Source organism: Acipenser ruthenus, chromosome 34, assembly GCF_902713425.1.
Source record: "Acipenser ruthenus chromosome 34, fAciRut3.2 maternal haplotype, whole genome shotgun sequence".
NCBI lineage: Eukaryota > Metazoa > Chordata > Actinopteri > Acipenseriformes > Acipenseridae > Acipenser > Acipenser ruthenus.
The window spans coordinates 4,158,618-4,179,213 of record NC_081222.1 but is presented as its reverse complement, the minus strand read 5'-3'; the positions used below and the strand labels follow the sequence as shown (position 1 = coordinate 4,179,213).

Sequence of the window (20,596 nt, the reverse complement as noted above, 5' to 3'; positions counted from 1 at the left end):
GGAGCTGTGCTCACCTTGCACACTGACACTCTGCACACACAGTCCTGGAGCTGTGCTCACCTTGCACACTGACACTCTGCACACACAGTCCTGGAGCTGTGCACACCTTGCGCACTGACACTCTGCACATACAGTCCTGGAGCTGTGCCCACCTTGCACACTCTGACACTCTGCACACACAGTCCTGGAGCTGTGCTCACCTTGCACACTGACACTCTGCACACACAGTCCTGGAGCTGTGCTCACCTTGCACACTGACACTCTGCACACACAGTCCTGGAGCTGTGCTCACCTTGCACACTGACACTCTGCACACACAGTCTTGGAGCTGTGCTCACCTTGCGCACTGACACTCTGCACACACAGTCCTGGAGCTGTGCTCACCTTGCACACTGACACTCTGCACACACAGTCCTGGAGCTGTGCTCACCTTGCACACTGACACTCTGCACACACAGTCCTGGAGCTGTGCTCACCTTGCACACTGACACTCTGCACACACAGTCCTGGAGCTTTGCTCACCTTGCACACTGACACTCTGCACACACAGTCCTGGAGCTGTGCTCACCTTGCACACTGACACTCTGCACACACAGTCCTGGAGCTGTGCCCACCTTGCACACTCTGACACTCTGCACACACAGTCCTGGAGCTGTGCTCACCTTGCACACTGACACTCTGCACACACAGTCCTGGAGCTGTGCTCACCTTGCACACTGACACTCTGCACACACAGTCCTGGAGCTGTGCCCACCTTGCGCACTGACACTCTGCACATACAGTCCTGGAGCTGTGCCCACCTTGCACACTCTGACACTCTGCACACACAGTCCTGGAGCTGTGCTCACCTTGCACACTGACACTCTGCACTCACAGTCCTGGAGCTGTGCTCACCTTGCACACTGACACTCTGCACACACAGTCCTGGAGCGTTCCTGTCCAAGGGTTTCTACAAATCTTGCACTCAAAATCCAATGTCTTGTTCCACCGAACTGAATTGAGGTGAACCTCCTTCCTACAGGCAATTGAAAAAGCAGCAGCAAAATAAATAAATCATTTAAAAAGCATGAAGTAAAAGATCTGGAAAGACTGAAATACACAAGCTGCAGACGAGAACACACTCAGAATACTGTGTTCAATTGAAGTCACTTCATTACCAAGGACATGCTGGCCTTGGAGAGAGCCCCAGGGCTTAAGGAATGAGCTACAAAGACAATGTTGAAGGAATTGAACAAAGAAGAATGGGGGGGGGGCCTGAATGAAGTCTTTAAAAGTCTTCAAAGGACAAAGTTAACCTGAACCAATACTTTAAGAGCAGCACAGAAACCAGGACTAGGGACAGTTGGAAGTGGAGACAGACTTTGAACAGAGGGTAGGAGACACTTCTTTACACAGGGGGCAGTGAGGGTATGGAATGGGTTATCAAGGGTTATTAAAGGTTACCAAGGGTTACCAAGCCACAATGGTGATGCTGAATCATTAGGATCCTTTAACTTTGAGGTTCTGAATCTAATCAGCTGCTAGGAAGCGGATGAGCTCTGCTGCAGAGTGGGCTCTTTCCTCATGTTAATGTACCTCATAGAGGAGACGACAGTCTGAGAACAGACAAGCAGAATTCTCCAGTACAATTGTTACGTTTAGATTTTGTAAAATCCTTACAACCTATATAATACATTTAAACCTTAATGACTTATATCATTTATCCATCACAAATAAAAATTGTATTTAATGAAAATGACTTGCAGTGATTGGGAAAGAGGTCATCTCGGTTTTCAAACTTTCAAGAAGTAGGAATAAAAACACCTTCTATTCTTTTGAGATACAATATTTTCAAATGATTAACTGAGATTGCTTTTCAGAGCCAGACTGGTTCTCGTAGTGCAGGGCAGTGATTAAGTGGTTGCGTGATTATGCTGTGATTTGTGTAAATTGTGGAAACCAGTGTTGTTTGGTGAGTTGTCATCATGGTTTTTACAAAGGAGGATACGGACAACATGCCCCACATGTCAACCTGTTCCTATCCAGTTTTAAATAACTTTAGCATAACAGAGGCAGACGTGTTAAAGGGACTAGGAGCTCTTAAAATAAACAAATCCCCTGGGCCAGATGAGCTCCTCCCAATAGTACTCAAAGAAATGAAAGAAGTTATTTACAAACCGCTAACCAAGATCATGCAACAGTCTCTTGACACAGGAGTTGTAATGACAGACTGGAGAATTGCAAACGTAATACCAATCCACAAAAAGGGAGACAAAATTGAACCAGGTAACTACAGATCAATAAGCCTGACTTCTATTATATGTAAACTTATGGAAAGTATAATAAGATCCAAAATGAAAAATTACCTATATGGTAACAATATACTGGGAGACAGTCAGCATGGTTTTAGGAAAGGGAGATCGTGTCTAACTAACCTACTTGATTTTTTTGAGGATGCAACATCGACAATGGATAATTGCAAAGCATATGACATAGTTTATTTGATTTCCAGAAAGCTTTTGACAAAGTACTGCATAAAAGATTAATACTCAAACTGAACGCAGTAGGGATTCAAGGAAATGCATGCACATGGATTAGGGAGTGGTTAACATGTAGAAAGCAGAAAGTACTGATTAGAGGAGACACCTCAAAATGGAGTGAGGTAACCAGTGGTGTACCACAGGGTGGGCTTTGTGGAATTTAGGCATAGCTCCTTCTGTAATAACAATTTTTCCTTTAATCTGTTTGAGGGTGCCGATTCCATCTTGAAACACTGGAGCTGCTTGTTCCAGGATCTTACTTAATTTGGCTTCAGTTGACTGTGAGGTGGACTGAGAGAGACGTAGGCTATGTATAGATTTCCAATCCACTTTCAGCTTTAGTAGCCAATCACGTCCCCAGAGGGCAGGTCCCCCTTTTTGAACAACATACACACTCTTGGTTGTTGTATGAGACTGTCACCGGTGTCACTCCTAAACTATTTATTCTTTTGCCGGTGTATGTTTTCAGTGACAGTGTGGTTTTCTGCAACTTTATGTCCTTAAAGTGCTTTTTCCACTCGAGCTGAGACATGACTGACACTGCAGAGCCTGTATCCAGCTCCATCTTCACAGGCTTCACATTTATTTCTGGTGTGAGCCAAATCGCGTTTTTATCACCACAGTTTATATTGCAGATTTCTTGGCTAGCCAATCCACTTTCGCTTTCAGAACCTTTCAGGTGTCTTCAACTGCGTGTACACTTCTGTTTTTCTAAAGGTAAGTAACACGCTGGCATGCTTCCACATTATCTTTGTTTTTCCATGCATGGCAAACTCTTTGAATGTGCCCTCGCTTGATACATTTTCTGCAGGTTTCGTTCTTAAATATGTGAACCTCTACCACAGTGATAGCATGTATCTGCTTGTGATATAGTCTCTTTTATTTGGCCTTTTTTTACAGCTCTGCTCATTTTGTGTACATTAGCAGCAGCTTTAACTCCTGTCTGTAATTGAGTTGCGTCTCTAGCAGCCGTTTCCATTGAAACTGCAAGTTGTATTGCGCGTTTGAAAGTAAGGTTTGCTTCCGTTAGCAACCTCTTCTGTGTGCTCTCTTGCAAAATGCCGCAGACCAGTCTATCGCGTAACGCATCGTTTAGACCTTCTCCAAACTGACAATATTCAGAAAGCTTCTTAAGCTCTGCTACATAAACAGCAGTGATGGTTTCACCTTCGAGCTGGTTTCGCTTGTGAAACCTAAACCGTTCAGCTATTAGCAGTGGCTTCGGCGAAAATGGTCCTGCATTATTTTTACTATTTCGGCGAATGTTTTATTTGCCGGTTTCTCAGGCGCAGTCAAACTCCTTAATAAACTATAAGCTTTTCCCCCCATAGCTCTTAACAAGGCTGGGACGCGCTTCTCATCTGCAAAATCATTTACAGCAAAATATTGCTCAAGCCGCTCAGTATACATCATCCATTCTTCTGTATTACTGTCGAAAACATCCATTTTTCTGATACAGCCTGCCATTTGTTTTGCAAGTCTGTCGTCCACTTGTTTTCAAGGCCCTGCGTCCTCCCAAACCACTGAAAAAAAACTCTGAGAGGACAAGGGGTAAAACGTAAACAAGATGCAACTGCCAGGGTCAGAAAAACACATATGTCCTCGTCGCCAATTGTTGTGTTTTGTACTTCAACTAAGATGTGTTATTAATGAAACACACAGGGGCAGGAGTTCAGTTAACCTTCAGATATATTTTATCTGTACGTTCTTGTTAAGTACAAATACACTTGCATTCACTTGTGTAGATTCAAAACCAACCACTAGGAGGTGTACATAGAATTAGCATTAATTTGCATCAGCAGATTTGCCATAACATATATTATTATTATTATTTATTTCTCAGCAGACGCCCTTATCCAGGGTGACTTACAGTCGTAAACAAAAATACATATATAACAACAGGGATCAGTATTAGGTCCTCTGCTATTCCTAATCTACATTAATAATTTAGATTCTGGTATTGTAAGCAAACTTGTTAAATTTGCAGACGACACAGAAATAGAAGGAGTGGCAAACACTGTTGCAGCAGCAAAGGTCACTCAAAATGATCTAGACAGCATTCAGAACTGGGCAGACACATCGCAAATGACATTTAATAGAGAAAAGTGTAAGGTACTGCACGCAGGCAATACAAATGTGCATTATAAATATCATATGTGAGATACTGAAATTGAAGAAGGAATCTATGAAAAAGACCTAGGAGTTAATGTTGACTCAGAAATGTCTTCATCTAGACAATGTGGGGAAGCTATAAAAAAGGCCAACAAGATTGTCGGATATATTGTGAAAAGTGTTTAACTTAAATCAAGGGAAGTAATGTTAAAACTTTACAATGCATTACTAAGACCTCATCTAGAATATTGTGTTCAGTTCTGGTCACCTCGTTACAAAAAGGATATTGCCGCTCTAGAAAGAGTGCAAAAAAGAGCGACCAGAATTATCCCAGGTTTAAAAGACATGTCGTATGCAGACAGGCTAAAATAATTGAATCTATTCAGTCTTGAACAAAGAAGACTACGCAGTGATCTGATTCAAGCATTCAAAATTCTAAAAAATATTGACAATCTCGACCCAGTGGACTTTTTTTACCTGAAAAAAGAAACAAGGACCAGGGGTCACAAATGGAGATTTTATAAAGGGGCATTCAAAACAGAAAATAGGAGGCACTTTTCTACACAGAGAACTGTGAGGATCTGGAACCAACTCTCAAGTGACACCCTGGGATCCTTCAAGAAGCTGAGCAAGATGGGCCGAATGGCCTCCTCTTGTTTGTAAACTTTCTTATGTTCTTATGTTCTTATGTTCTTATGGCTGTTTAGTTGTAATTGCTTGGGCTGCTGCTAAACCCAAAGCAGAACTGTCATGGCTCATGTTTTTTGACTCCAATTAGAAATAACAATGATTATAAATGTTTCTTATGAAAATGTGGCAATTATCTTCCCATTATAAATGACACAACTCGTACAACAGGTGTGGCCACAGAGTAAGTATTAGGTTTGGTGTTCTATGCACGGGATGACATCTCCACCCAGGATAAGATGTACTGAAATTCTGGCAAACACATCACTGTTACTGTTTGATTCCTGATATGTGAGGGGGTTTCTAAAAGGCCCCCCTTGAGCTTGCTGTGTGCTGTGTGCTCACATTGCACACTGACACTCTGCACACACAGTCCTGGAGCTGTGCCCACCTTGCACACTCTGACACTCTGCACACACAGTCCTGGAGCTGTGCTCACCTTGTGCACTGACACTCTGCACACACAGTCTTGGAGCTGTGCTCACCTTGCACACTCTGACACTCTGCACACACAGTCCTGGAGCTGTGCTCACCTTGCACACTGACATTCTGCACACACAGTCCTGGAGCTGTGCCCACCTTGCACACTCTGACACTCTGCACACACAGTGCTGGAGCTGTGCTCACCTTGCACACTGACACTCTGCACACACAGTCTTGGAGCTGTGCTCACCTTGCGCACTGACACTCTGCACACACAGTCCTGGAGCTGTGCTCACCTTGCACACTGACACTCTGCACTCACAGTCCTGGAGCTGTGCTCACCTTGTGCACTGACACTCTGCACACACAGTCCTGGAGCTGTGCTCACCTTGCACACTGACACTCTGCACACACAGTCCTGGAGCTGTGCTCACCTTGCGCACTGACACTCTGCACACACAGTCCTGGAGCTGTGCTCACCTTGCACACTGACACTCTGCACACACAGTCCTGGAGCTGTGCTCACCTTGCACACTGACACTCTGCACACACAGTCCTGGAGCTGTGCTCACCTTGCGCACTGACACTCTGCACACACAGTCCTGGAGCTGTGCTCACCTTATGCACTGACACTCTGCACACACAGTCCTGGAGCTGTGCTCGCCTTGCGCACTGACACTCTGCACACACAGTCCTGGAGCTGTGCTCACCTTGCACACTGACACTCTGCACACACAGTCCTGGAGCTGTGCTCACCTTGCACACTGACACTCTGCACACACAGTCCTGGAGCTGTGCTCACCTTGCACACTGACACTCTGCACACACAGTCCTGGAGCTGTGCTCACCTTGCACACTGACACTCTGCACACACAGTCCTGGAGCGTTCCTGTCCAAGGGTTTCTACCAGTCCTGTACTCAAAATCCAAAGTCTTGTTCCACCGAACTGAACTGAGGTGAACCTCCTTCCTACAGGCAATTGAAAAAGCAGCAGCAAAATAAATAAATCATTTAAAAAGCATAAAGTAAAAGATCTGGAAAGACTGAAATACACAAGCTGCAGACGAGAACACACTCAGAATACTGTGTTCAATTGAAGTCACTTCATTACCAAGGTCATGCTGACCTTGGAGAGAGCCCCAGGGCTTAAGGAATGAGCTACAAAGACAATGTTGAAGGAATTGAACAAAGAAGAATTGGGGGGGGGGGGGGGGCCTGAATGAAGTCTTTAAAAATCTTCAAAGGACAAAGTTAACCTGAACCAATACTTTAAGAGCAGCACAGAAACCAGGACCAGGGACAGTTGGAAGTGGAGACAGACTTTGAACAGAGGGTAGGAGACACTTCTTTACACAGGGGGCGGTGAGGGTATGGAATGGGTTATCAAGGGTTATTAAAGGTTACCAAGGGTTACCAAGCCACAATGGTGATGCTGAATCATTAGGATCCTTTAACTTTGAGGTTCTGAAACCGATCAGCTGCTAGGAAGCGGGCGAGTGGGCTCTTTCCTCATGTTAATGTACCTCATAGACTCGTGCTTGTAGCTCCCGTCCAGAAGCCTGACCTTGCAGAAGAGCACTCCGTTCACCAGGGGAACATGGGCCAGCTCATCCAGCAGCAGAGACACCTGGAACCTGTAGCTCCTCCTCCTCAAGACTGCGCTGACAGAGCCAAGGCTGGGCACTGGATACAAACCACGCAGCAAGTTAGCCTTTTCCATTCATCGTCACTGTCCTGATGTGCTTTTTAATGGTACAGGTACACGCAACTCAACACACTCCAAGCTTTACAGTGTGGAGCTGGAACTGTGGCTGCTGTTGATGATTTCATAAAAAAAATTATTACAAAAATAGTGGTGTGTGACATCACAATTCATCTAGTGACATCACAGTGGACCACGGCAAGGAGTTATGACATCGCCAAGTAGTATAACCCTAGGGGAGGAAGGGAAAACTGCATAATTACCATGCAGAAAAACCCTGGTAAACTTTTATAAGGGTCTGTCTGGAGAACCATAGAAATGAGATACTGAAATCAGAGACTGCACAAAACAATAAAATAGACATGTATCTAAACTTTTGAACAGCAACGATGTAATCTAAACCAGGGTTTCCCAATCCTGGTCCTGGGGACCCCCTGTGTCTGTTGGCTTTCATTCCAACTGAGCTCTCAATTACTTAACTAGACCCTTAATTAAACTGATAATTTGCTTAATTAGACTTTTTTAATTGTGTTCCGATCTTAAACAGTTGCAGAGTTCAAGTTACTTATAAAATGTTACAGCTAACTTGAAATCTGCAACTGTTTAACAGCTGAAAACAAGTAAAAAGGTGTAATTAAGCAAATTATCAATTCAATTCATGGTTTTATTAAGTAATTGGGAGCTCAGTTGGAATGAAAACCAGCAGCCACAGGGCTCCCCCAGGACCTGGATTGGGAACCCCTGCTCTAAACTAAACTACAGGCTTCATCTACACATACACACATACATGTACATTCAGTTGCAGTACAGAGGCTTTAGCTTGATATGTGGTCTGCATCTTTTCAGTTACTGTATCAGCGCTTGTGCCATATTAAATGACAGAAAATGGCACACAAGTTGCATAGTGATAAAAGGTGTGTTGCGACATGCAAACAAGTACAACATTGTTTTTCTGTATTGCCAAATAACATTATTGCAAAACTATGCAACTAGGAAATATTGTATTAGTAATTGTATTTACTGAAAATGACTTGCAGTGATCAGGTATTAGGCAATAAAAATGCACTGGGAACGCCCTGGTGTAGGAGCAGTCAATAGGACTGTCAGCACTATATAAGCTGACTTTTACCACTGTGTACAAAGAAGAAAGCCACCCGCCCCTGCATCGGTAAGTGTGATCTGTTCAGCTATATTAGAGAGTGTAGAACAGTGCAACAGTTTTAGGACTCTACTGCAAAGTGCAATTTGATATTTTTTGTTGTTGCTGTTCATGTTACAAAACTGTGATTATTATTATTATTATTATTATTATTATTATTATTATTATTATTATTATTATTATTATTAATAATAAAAAGAAAACATATTATACTTTTGCATAGATACAGTGCACTCCACTTAATTGCATATCAGATAACTGCATACACATAAATGCATAGCAATTTCTGGGTACCACAAATTCGCTATGTGTTTACATGGTATTGCACTCCGCTCAAATGCATAATTTGTTTAATTGCATGAAAGATTGATTTTGTACGCGTCTGTATAATTAGTTCTGATAATTGCATTGGTTGAGGAGTTGACCACGTCACCAGAAACAACTTGACTTGCAGTTATGGTGACTTCTAAGAGGAGGTAAACCACACTTACTTTAGCTCAACGAGTTTGAAAATAAAAAGTTAGAAAATAAACAAAGTCAGAAGTCAGTTGCAGCCAAGTTTGTTAAAAATGCAATTTCCTGAATTCAAAAGAAGAGAACATTCTTGACAAATGGCAGAACAGCAGCAATCCAGCCAGAAAAGGACACAGATTTGGGACAGAAGAAGAAGTGGAGGCAACCAGCTACTAGGAACCAGACGAGCGCTGATGGGCTGAATCGTTCGGTTTCTCATATTGTGTAAGGCCTTGATTAGCCGGGTCCACTGTGTAACAACGTGGTAAAGAGTAACGTTGCTGTGCTTGTTTCTCCAGAGAGTGAAGTCCTGAGACCATGAAGATGAGAGTTGCTGTGTTGCTGGCTGTGATCGCTATGTTCTGTGCTGCCGACGCTCAGACATACCCTCAGGATGATCTGATGAGCAATCTGACAGAATCTGTGGGTAAGAAATCAGCTTCCATCCGCACCTATCCAAACACTCAAGTGAGAACTGGATAAAGTTAACCCAAGACACTACTTTAAATTGAGCACAGAGAGCAGAACAAGAGGGCATGAATGGAAGCTGAGTAAAAAGAAGTTTAGAAGGGAATGTAGGAAGCACTTTCTTACACAGAGATTATAAATGCATGGACTAGCCTACCAGGTGAAGCAGTAGGATCTGAAACACTGGGAACGTTTTAGAATGGACTAGATTCTGTGCTTTTAAATGAGATCTCCCTGTTAGAGGGTGCTGGGAAGGGATGAGCCTTGATGGGCAGAACAGCCTCTTCTCCTTCCTAAACTCTTGTGCTTTGTGTTGTGTTTTCAGGCTCTAAAGCGATGCAGAAAGTGACTCTGTCCTGCATTACTGTCCGAAGTAGAGGCTACCAGGTGGAATGTCCTAAAGGTTAGTGTCCATGTTTACCATGTTCTGGCATGTTTCCATGTATCTAGGAATATGTCATATTTAACATTAATACCTCTATATCATAGGCAATAACCCCACTATATTGGTAAAATACAAACATTAGTTCATATTAATTTCTCAATATAAAGGACGATGCCTCCATTATGTGAGGAATATTTAAGTATAAATAGAGGGTTTTAGTCCTTAACGTTTATCATATTCATTATACAATGATATCCACCATTCCATTATTCTACTTACTACATTTTTTTTACTTCTAGTTGCATGTAGATATTTCTTCTACAAACTAATAGTATTTTACTTGAATCTTAAATTCTAATACTTAGGTGTTTGTGTGTGAGAGAGAGAGAGAGAGAGAGAGAGAGAGAGAGAGAGAGAGAGAGAGAGAGAGATCCTTTTACACAAGCAATGCGCGTCATTAACACTGGTAACTCGTCCTTCCACAGAGATATACTTTTTAAAAAAAATAAAACTTCATTTTGATATAACTTTAGTTACAGTGATCATAGAAGGATACAAATTTCAGTTTCATTCTCATTACTAAATTACTGTTACAAGCATGTTAAACACATTATTATTATTTTCACTTTAAAACACAATAAACATTTCAATATTATTGGGAAAACATACTTAAATAATTCTTAAACTTGCATCTGCAAGATTAGTTATTAAAAGTATTCTAAAACCAATGTAATCATTTCAATTGTTACACATTAGTCACATTACGTTTGGACTAATGTGTAACAATTGAAGGAGCTGCAGTGTGGAGTAGTGGTTAGGGCTCTGAACTCTTGACCGGAGGGTTGTGGGTTCAATCCCAGGTGGGGGACACTGCTGCTGTACACCCTTGAGCAAGGTACTTTGCAGAGATTGCTCCAGTAAAAACCCAGCTGTATAAAAGGGTAATTGTATGTAAAAATAATGCGTAAAAAATAATGTAATATCTTGTAACAATTGTTACCCTGGATAAGGGCGTCTGTTAAGAAATAAATAATAATAAATAGTCATGACACCTTGTATCCACCAGGTGCCGCCCTTCTCAACCCTTTACATCAAGAAAGTTGGTTTCCCAGTCAGGCATTCTTAATTAAAAGATAAGAATCAGCTTTGTTTATTTCTACGAGACTAGCAGTATCTTGTCCTTGATTAACATCATAGCATCTCAATTCTCATAGATTTAAGAATGGAAATGTCATTTTACCAGTACATTCAATATTAATTATGAATTTCCCCACAGCCATGTAGTATCTTGCATCTCAGCCCATTGAATTGAATCAAAGACGAGTGAGTCAGTGTTAATCAGGCGCGTGCCTGATGCTGATGACAGGATTATTACCTCATCACTCGCTTGGAGGGCATCGTTACAATCTGAGGGGGCAGAATTGTAAATGGTTTTTGCTCTCTTTCCTTTGCAGGTTACAAGGTGATGTGCTGCTCCTGCACTAATGCCGGCTGCTACTGGGATATCAGCAATGACCAGACCTGCCTCTGCCAGTGTGCAAAGCCGATTTCGACCGCTGTAAACCGGATCGGGGTCATTGCACGCTGCTGCAAGATTGCCATGTAGAAACCAGAAAATGACAGAATCCACGTCTGGATCTTGAAGCATTCTGAAACACAAATGTGGTTTAAAGATTAGTGCGAGGGCTTTCAGTTTTCAAGCTCCTTCACTCTGGAACTCTCTTCCAGCTTTTATCCGGAATGCTGAGTATTTTTAAATTTTATATCTCATTGATTTGGTCTTTCCCTAGTGAATAGTTTGGAGCTCTTTTGGCTTGCTGTGTATTTCTGTAAAGCGCCCTGGGATGCTTGCACAGGAAGATCACTATATAAATGATACTGTATGGTCATTGTTATGGTATTGAATAAAAAGCTTCTAAAAAATAAATACTTTTCTTACTCACTTATCACTCATGTTATTTGGTTTCCAATTCTGTTTTTTTTTTTTATTACATCCCTGAAACTTGTTTTTAATTATTTTCACTTCAAACAATAACGTACCATTACGTAAGTTTTTCCACTGGAGCAAGGTTCACAGCAATGTATTCACTGTGACAGCAGTTGCAGTGCATTGCATCTCACTTGAAAATGCAGAAACAGAGAACTTTGGAAAAAAAAATGAGTCCACAGACAGCATGAATGTAGCGCAATTTGCATCAATGGCCCCAAAGTGAATTGTTTAGTTTTAACCATTTCAACACTGCAGACATGCATACAGGTTTAGGAAAACAGCAACATAGCAACAGGAATTGGAAATGGAATTGCAATTGAAAAACAGGAATTGACCCCGACCATGAATATGATATATTATATATAAAATATATAACACAGTGCTGCCTTGTTGTTTTAGGAGGATTCCACACACGGAATCGCGTGTTTCACAGTCTGGCCACATTGGCAGTAATTATAGGGGAGCCCGGGGCGGGCTGTCACACTTTGTACTCTTTCTTATCTTCTTATTTGTAGACATTCTACGAGGTTCTGTTCCTAACCAAGCAGAAGAGTAGCCTTGCATGTATAGAGGGATGTGTTAATACGGGCGTAACTTTACTCACAATATGATATTTAGGCTGTTCAACAAGCGTGGCTCACCTGAGACACCCTGCCTGCAGGGGTTGCTTGTCACAGATTATGGGCTTGCTTTTATGATGGGAAATAAAGCAATATTTAATTTTTCATAATAACATAATGCTTTTATTGTGTAACACAGGATTACAATGGCAGATATTGTGATATTTTCTCTTTTCTCTATATATGATATGACTAAGACTACAAAGAGACTTTTTTCAGTGTTACAAAGGTTCTATGCATCAAGAAATTCAATATATTGTCATATAGTTACCAAACTTTCATTTTCCAAAGTCCAAAGAATGTGGTTTTGTTTCTAATGGTTTAAACAGAATGATGGTTTCTTTTTGATTTCCTCAGATAAATGAATTCCTGGTGGTGACCTTGTTAGATTGTGGTAGAAAGGTCCAGCAGGAAACAGGAATGAAGCTTTCTGTGTTAAAAGCTGGACACAATCAGTTGTTATTCTCAGCATGTCAGATGACAGGCTGAACTTTCAAAGGCCTCTCTTTTTTGTTCCTTGTAGGTATCCAGAGCCGATGTTAAGTGCAAGCTTATTGAGAGAATTGAAAAGAATGAGAAGAGCCCATTTTTTTTTATTGAAAACAATCAAACTAGCTTACTCACACCTTGAAGTCTTTGAAGCTAAGACCACAGTGGGGGGGGGGGGGGTCTTTTGGACTAGGAGGAGACGACAGTCTGAGAACAGAATTCTCCAGTACAATGGTTACGTTTAGATTTGGTCAAATCCTTATAACCTATACAATACATTTAACCCTTAATGAATTGTATCAAGCTGGCAGAGATAGGTGAGGCTATTAGCTCAGTGTCTACATTTGGGAGCTGATTCGTGAAAGTGATTTACAGTATAATCGTAAATCTTGAAAAACTACTCACTTCTAAATCTTTTGTAGTCATTTTTGTATTACTTTAGTATAAATACATGTTAATTTGGATTCATATGTTGTTTTTTTCTGACTTTATGTGAACGAAAAGACACATATTCACCCTTTTTCTCATTGGAAATAGGTAAATTTCAAAATATCACTCCTGGTCACAAAAGCAAAGTTTGTGGGGAATAATAGCCATTTTCTATACTTTTGAGGCATAAGCAATTAGGAAATAACACTTACTACCCAGGAACAAAAATTGTGTTACATAGTGTTAAATGTTTCTTATGAAGCAATTATCTTCCCATTACACAACTCATTCAACAGGTGTGGCCACAGAGCAAGTATTAGGTGTAGTGTTCTATACATGGGATGACATCTCCACCCAGGATAAGCTGTATTTGGCAAACTGTATACAGGCAGTCCATAGGACTGTCAACACTATATAAGCTGACTTTTACCACTGTGCTGAAAGAAGAAAGCCACCTGCTCCTGCATCGGTAAGTGTGATCTGTTTAGCTATATTAGAGAGTGTAGAACAGTGTGACAGTTTTAGGACTCTACTGCAAATTGCAATTTGATATTTTCTGTTGTTGCTGTTCATGTTACAAAACTATGATTATTATTATTAATACAAAAAATATGTATTATACTTTATATGGACACAGTGGAATCCACTTAATTGCATATCGGATAACTGCATACTCCATTTAAATGCATAACAATTTCTGGGTAGCCAACCACAAATTTGCTATTTGTTTACTCCGCTCAAATGTATATCTGATAATTGCATAATTTGCTTAATTGCGTGAAATATCACGCTAGTATAATTAGGTCTGATAATTGCATTGGTTGAGGAGTTAACCACGTGACCACAAACAACTTGACTTGCAGTTATGGAGGAGGTATACCACACTTGCTTGAGCTCAACAAGCTTAGGTTTTTAAACAGTTAGAAAATAAGAAGTCAATCACAGCCGAGTCTGATCAAAATGCATCTTCCCGAATTCAATTATTAATTGCATCCTCTGTAAGCATAAAGATCTGGAAAGACTGAGAACGTGAGAATTTTGATCGCCTCATTACCAGAGGAGAGAGTTCAAGGAAAAGCAACCAGACTAATCCAGGGCTTAAATGAATGAGCTGTGAGGACAGCTTGAGGGAGCTGAATTCATTTAGAAAAAGGGGACTCGATTGAAGACTTTAAAATCTTAAAAGGAGTTGACAAAGTGTAGCCAGTACCTTCAGCACAGCACAGAAACCAAGACCAGAGGACACAGGTGGAGGTGGAGACAGATTTAAGACAGACTAAGGCTAAGAGACACTTCTTCACATAGAGTGGTGAGGGTATGGAATGGGCTACCTAGGGTTAAGATATGATGTTGATAATCATGAACAAGTTAGTTAAAAAGTCCAAATCAGGGGATTATTATCAGATTTATAAACAAGGAACGCATGCTCCCTTCAGTCTCTGTCCTGTCTAGTGCTAACTAAACCATACTGGATAATAAAGGGACATGGAAAGTGTCTGCTAAGACCTGTACTGTATGCCATGATCAGATTGATGGGTGTATGAACCAGCCAATAAACTGTGCAGACTCTAGGGAAGGACAGGGTGAAGCCCAGGAGAACTCAGAATACTTGTGATGCCGGGAATTAGATCCAGGGCGTCTGCTAAGAAATAAATATCCAGGAGGGACCCTACTTGATTCTGAAGTAGCTGGCATCCTACTTGATGCAGAAGAAATAAAAGCATAATGTGTTCTCTGCTTCTCTGTGTCTGCAGCTTCAAGGCAGGATGTGCCACACGCTTCTGTCTGTGTAAAAAAGATAAAGATAAATTGTGGTTAAAAAGTAGTCTTATAGTTTTAAATAAACTCACTGACCTAGATTGCTTTCTTAAGAATGCTGTGCTAATAGACTAACAGGTGCATGACTTAGAATATTCTAGACTGTGAACGTTACCAAGAAGTAGCCTCATACATCTAAAATAGATTCGCAAACCAGTAGAACCAATGTGCTGCTAGAACCCAATCAGCAGAGAGAGATATCAATAGGCCACTTGAAAAAGGACAGGAACTGTGCGTGGTGACTGAAAAATTAATAAATACTTGATGTAAGATCAAAGATCGGTGTGCATTCACCCTGGCAGCTTATCCCAAGCTGTCATACTGAGCTTCAAAAAAGCTTGTTGATTGTCACCTGGCACTCAGCCGAATACTGAAAGAAAAACACATTTCCTTTACCTGTGACAACATCATGTTCCTGTACTAGGGTAAGCTTATAAGTATTAGTACAAGTATAATCAGATTTAGTGTTTAAGTCATTGTAATAATCCATGCATAAACATGTGCTAAGAGTATATATTGTATTGACCTGAACACCAGAAAATAAGAATAAGCCTGACTGGTTCTTTTAATGCAAAATATATAAGAATGTTGTATGGTTTGTTTGATTAAATATAAAGCCTGACTGGTTCGCTTTACCTGCAAATATTTGTGTCCCTTTTCCTTATTTCCTCATATACCTGACATGGATGAAAGTAAAACTAAAACTAAGAGACGTGTACGAATACAGGGAATAATATAAACTGATATTAATCGACCCGAGTGCTGCCCTATTAAAGCACCGAACATAACATGATGATGAATCATTGGGATCCTTTAAGACCCGACTTAAAGTTTTCAACCAGCCTCTAGAAACCGGATGAGCACTGATGTGCTGAATCATGGTCTCCTCTCGTTCGTTCGGTTTCTCATATGGTGCAAGGCCTTGATTAGCCGGGTCCACTGTGTAACAACGTGGTAAAGAGTGACATTGCAGTGCTTGTTTCTCCAGAGAGTGAAGTCCTGAGACCATGAAGATGAGAGTTGCTGTGTTGCTGGCTGTGATCGTTATGTTCTGTGCTGCCGACGCTCAGAAATGCGCTCTGGATGGACTGATGAGCAGCCTGACAGAATCTGTGGGTAAGAAACCAGCTTCCATCCGCACCTATCCAAACACTCCAGTGAGAACTGGATAAAGTTAACCCAAGACACTACTTTAAATTGAGCACAGAGAGCAGAACAAGAGGGCATGAATGGAAGCTGAGTAAAAAGAAGTTTAGAAGGGAAGGTAGGAAGCACTTTTCTACACAGAGATTATAAATACATGGACCAGCCTACCAGGTGAAGCAGTAGGATCTGAAACACTGGGAACGTTTCAGAATGGACTAGATTCTGTGCTTTTAAATGAGATCCCCCTGGTAAAGGGTGCTGGAAAGGGATGAGCCTTGATGGGCAGAACAGCCTCTTCCTAAACTCTTGTGCTTTGTGTTGTTTTCAGCCTCTGCAGTCCTGGAGAAAGTGACTCTGTCTTGCATTGATGCCTCAGCTAAAGGGAGCCTGGCGAATTGTCCTGCAGGTCTATGTGCAATCTTCAGTTCTTCAGCTTTTATGTTCCTTTATTTGTCTGTTTTTTGGGGGGGTTGGTTGTGAATTCAGTTTGCTTGAGAGGACAGCAGCACAGCTTCCCTTCACAGCTCTGCAAAAGACGGGGTGAGGGGGTGAGGGGGTGGCCTGACCTGACCTCATTCCCGACCTGAACACCTCCTGTCTGCCTGCCTGCCATTCAGTCCTCTCAGAGAATGGTAACTGTGCTGAACTGTGGGGTTTGTTGTGTGTGGATTTAAATATAGCTAATGCCCACCTGAGGTTAAACCACCAAACTCATTCCACTGCACCCAATTTCAAAGCAGGCCTCTTTATATGAAAGGCTAGAGAATCCAATATTCCCCTTATAACAGTTTACAGTGCCACAGTCATTTTGCACAGTGTTTTTGCAGTTTTCCCATGATTTCACAATGGTTGTACTATGCAGTTACAATAGTTTAGCATGTTTTGGCATGTTGCATCGTTACAATCTGAGGTGGCAGAATTGTAAATGGTTCTTGCTCTCTTTCCTTTGCAGGTTACAAGCCGACGGGCTGCTCCTGCGGTAATGCCTGCGGCTCCTGGGATATCCGCAATGACCAGACCTGCCACTGCCAGTGTGCAAACCAGGACTGGACCGCTGCACGCTGCTGCAAGATAGCCGTGAAACAGAAGCCAGGAAAAGATGTAACCGACGTCGAGATGTCGACAGCTTTACCGATTTATAAGGGTTAAAGATTGGTGCGAGGGCTTTCAGTTTTCAAGCTCCTTCACTCTAGAACTCACTTCCAGCTTTTATCCGGAATGCTGAGTATTTTTAACTTTTATATCTCTTTGATTTGGCCTTTCCCTAGTGAATAGTCTGGAGCTCTTTTGGCTTGCTGTGTATTTGTGTAAAGCGCCCTGGGATGCTTGCACAGGAAGAACACTATATAAATGATACTGTATGGTCATTGTTATGGTATTGAATAAAAAGCTTCTAAAAAATAAATACTTTTCTTACTCACTTATCACTCATGTTATTTGGTTTCCATTAGAGTTAGACTTAGGGTTCAGGTTAGGGTTAGGGTTTGAGACTTCCTCTCCCTTGATTCCCCATACACAGGGGTGGGCGTCCAGGGAAAGGAATATGCACTGGCCATCTTACTTCTTTTGGATTGTAATCATATGTTAAACTAATCTTTTTGCTTTTTGTCTTTTGTTAATTTGAATATGTAGCATTCCTCACAGTTAGACCAAATGTGAATACCATTTTAAGTTTGTTAATCCAATCTTACCTTGAAGTCATGAGTAATCTCGATAAATACTGTACAATCTTTAACGGTAATGGGGTAGGCATTAAAAAAGAGCCTTCCATATTAACTGCAATGTTACTTTGAACGACTGTACAACCACGCATGTGTTCTACGAGGCTCTATCGGCTCAGCGCATTTCTTTCGAGGTATCACACTGACTGCAAATTACATTACGTTACTCATATTTTAACATTAAATTCTTAAACTCAGTGAACATGTTAAAACTTCAATATAAAGGCATACAGATAATAAGTTATAAAACAGTTAGTTTAATATGAGAGGCACGGTTGCCTCTGACGATTGTTCAAGTTGGGTTTGTAGCTGGACTGGGGTGTTTATGCTTCAACCTGTAGCTTTGAATTATTATTATTATTATTATTATTTATTTCTTAGCAGACGCCCTTATCCAGGGCGACTTACAATTGTTACAAGATATCACATTATTTTTACATACAATTACATTATTTTTTTTACATACAGTTACCCATTTATACAGTTGGGTTTTTACTGGAGCAATCTAGGTAAAGTACCTTGCTCAAGGGTACAGCAGCAGTGTCCCCCACTGGGGATTGAACCCACAACCCTCCGGTCAAGAGTCCAGAGCCCTAACCACTACTCCACACTGCTGCCCTGTTCTTATGTTCTATGCTTGGCTGCAAAGATAACAGGACTAGCCAGAGATTGGATAATGTGTGTTGGGTTGTTTTTTGTTGTGCACAGTTTCCTAGTAACGGAAGACATTGCATTCTGGGAGATGTAGTTGTCAGTGGAAGTTTTAGGGGAGGCAGACAAGCTGAGCAGCAAAATTGCTATGTGCATTTTTACTATTTAAACTACAGGTACGCAGCTTATCTGGACCACTGTGTACCGCTATGGCCAAAAGTTTTGCCTTGTCCTATAGAATTAACGAATTAATATTAATGTTGAATGAAACCTGCTGAATAATGTTACATTAAGATGTTGAATTACGTAACGCTTTGTAGTTTTCGTTATACTTAACGAAAAACTGAGAGAAAAAAAAATTAAAAAAATTAAGTTCAATTTGTATGGCATTTGCCAAGCCCACCAATAGCAGTATTTTCATGAGTGGAATGACAGATTGGAAACATATTCACCAAAGAGTAGAAGAGGGGGGGTCACAAATGGAGATTAGATAAAGGGGCATTCAGAACAGAAAATAGGAGGCATTCTTTTACACAGATAATTGTGAGGGTCTGGAACCAACTCCCCAATAATGTTGTTGAAGCTGACACCCTGGGATCCTTCAAGAAGCTGCTTGATGAGATTCTGGGATCAATAAGCTACTAACAACCAAATGAGCAAGATGGGCTGAATGGCCTCCTCTTGTTTGTAAACTTTCTTATGTTCTTATGTTCTTATGTAATAACAATGGAACAGCCCTGTCCTTTGAGCTACCTAATAAAAATGGAACAGCCCTGTCCATTGAGCTACCTAATAACAATGGAAAAGCGGGCAAGACCAAAGCTGTTGTTTCAAAATAAATAAAGTGTAAATGTACAGCATTTCAAAATAAACACAAAATACATTCACTAATAAAAAGAAATATGATACACAACTGGCACATCTGCATATAAGGAGGTTGCTTTTACCGATGCGCACAGATCTAAAAGCCCTCGATCCCTGACTGTTTCTACCCATTGGTAAGTTAGACTTCGTCATGCGCTATAGACTAGAGGATGTGTGATTCCTGTGAGATGTAGGAAATTCAGAGGGTGAACACTGAACTTTATCAGGTGAATTTCATGGTGAATAGAAAAGCGTACACTGTACTAAAAGAAGCGAAATAAATCCAATGACAAAAGTTTCGTCTCACAGTGATGGCATTGAGAAAGACTTCAAGTTGAAACATTTGTCTGTGAATTTGTGTTGTGTCTTTTTAGTATTTCTAAATGTGACGCTATTAAGTGTTTAATAGGAATAGATGTATTGTAACATATAAACGTGTATGTGGCAGGAATGCTGGGCAGTGACGTCAGGACAGATGCAGGAAGTAAAAATACTGACACCAGGCACTGCAGTTTCAAAATAATAAAGACGCGGCGGCGCCGTTTACTTAAATACAAAAATAAATCAAATATTTTAAACACAAAACACTTGCTCTCAGAGTGAAATAAAAAGGTAAACAAAACAAAATCACAAACACAAAATACTACAAAAACAACACAGGTCAGGCTGGGCAACTGCTGTCACTGTTCGTGTATTTAATTTTAGTTTAGTTTTTCTTTCACTCCTCTCGATCACTCTCTCCGATCTAACACCCACCGCGAGGGTAGAGAGCTGCAGGCTTTTATGCAGGTGACCATCTCCCGATTAGCAACAAAATTAATCACTTAATTAATTCGGGAGATGGCCACCTTCTGCACGAGTTTATTAATTATTCCTGTCAGAGGACGAGCACCAATCTCG

At 41.1% G+C, this 20,596-nt stretch overlaps 3 protein-coding genes across 4 annotated transcripts; 2 read left to right on the top strand and 1 right to left on the bottom strand.

The window, feature by feature from the left end:
* Positions 1 to 1,342: 1,342 nt before the first annotated feature.
* LOC131705049 (EEIG family member 2-like) lies at positions 1,343 to 7,751 on the bottom strand. Its single transcript, XM_059007130.1, has 2 exons — positions 7,265 to 7,751; positions 1,343 to 1,575 (listed from the first exon to the last, which is right to left on the bottom strand). The coding sequence occupies exons 1-2, from the start codon at positions 7,459 to 7,461 to the stop codon at positions 1,521 to 1,523; spliced, it is 252 nt and encodes an 83-aa protein (XP_058863113.1). The 5' UTR covers positions 7,462 to 7,751; the 3' UTR covers positions 1,343 to 1,520.
* LOC117401964 (resistin-like) lies at positions 6,962 to 11,908 on the top strand. 2 transcript variants are annotated; one of them, XM_059007126.1, is made up of 4 exons: positions 6,962 to 7,074; positions 9,415 to 9,542; positions 9,909 to 9,986; positions 11,423 to 11,908. In XM_059007126.1, the coding sequence occupies exons 2-4, from the start codon at positions 9,434 to 9,436 to the stop codon at positions 11,572 to 11,574; spliced, it is 339 nt and encodes a 112-aa protein (XP_058863109.1). In that variant the 5' UTR covers positions 6,962 to 7,074; positions 9,415 to 9,433; the 3' UTR covers positions 11,575 to 11,908. The 2 variants fall into 2 exon arrangements, with proteins under 2 accessions (XP_058863109.1, XP_033858622.3); XM_034002731.3 differs by lacking the exon at positions 6,962 to 7,074 and adding an exon at positions 8,541 to 8,611.
* Positions 11,909 to 13,853: 1,945 nt separating this feature from the next.
* Positions 13,854 to 17,873, top strand: LOC117965569 (resistin-like). The gene is made up of 4 exons (XM_034910374.2): positions 13,854 to 13,965; positions 16,303 to 16,430; positions 16,789 to 16,866; positions 17,413 to 17,873. The coding sequence occupies exons 2-4, from the start codon at positions 16,322 to 16,324 to the stop codon at positions 17,607 to 17,609; spliced, it is 384 nt and encodes a 127-aa protein (XP_034766265.1). The 5' UTR covers positions 13,854 to 13,965; positions 16,303 to 16,321; the 3' UTR covers positions 17,610 to 17,873.
* The last annotated feature ends 2,723 nt before the right edge of the window (positions 17,874 to 20,596 follow it).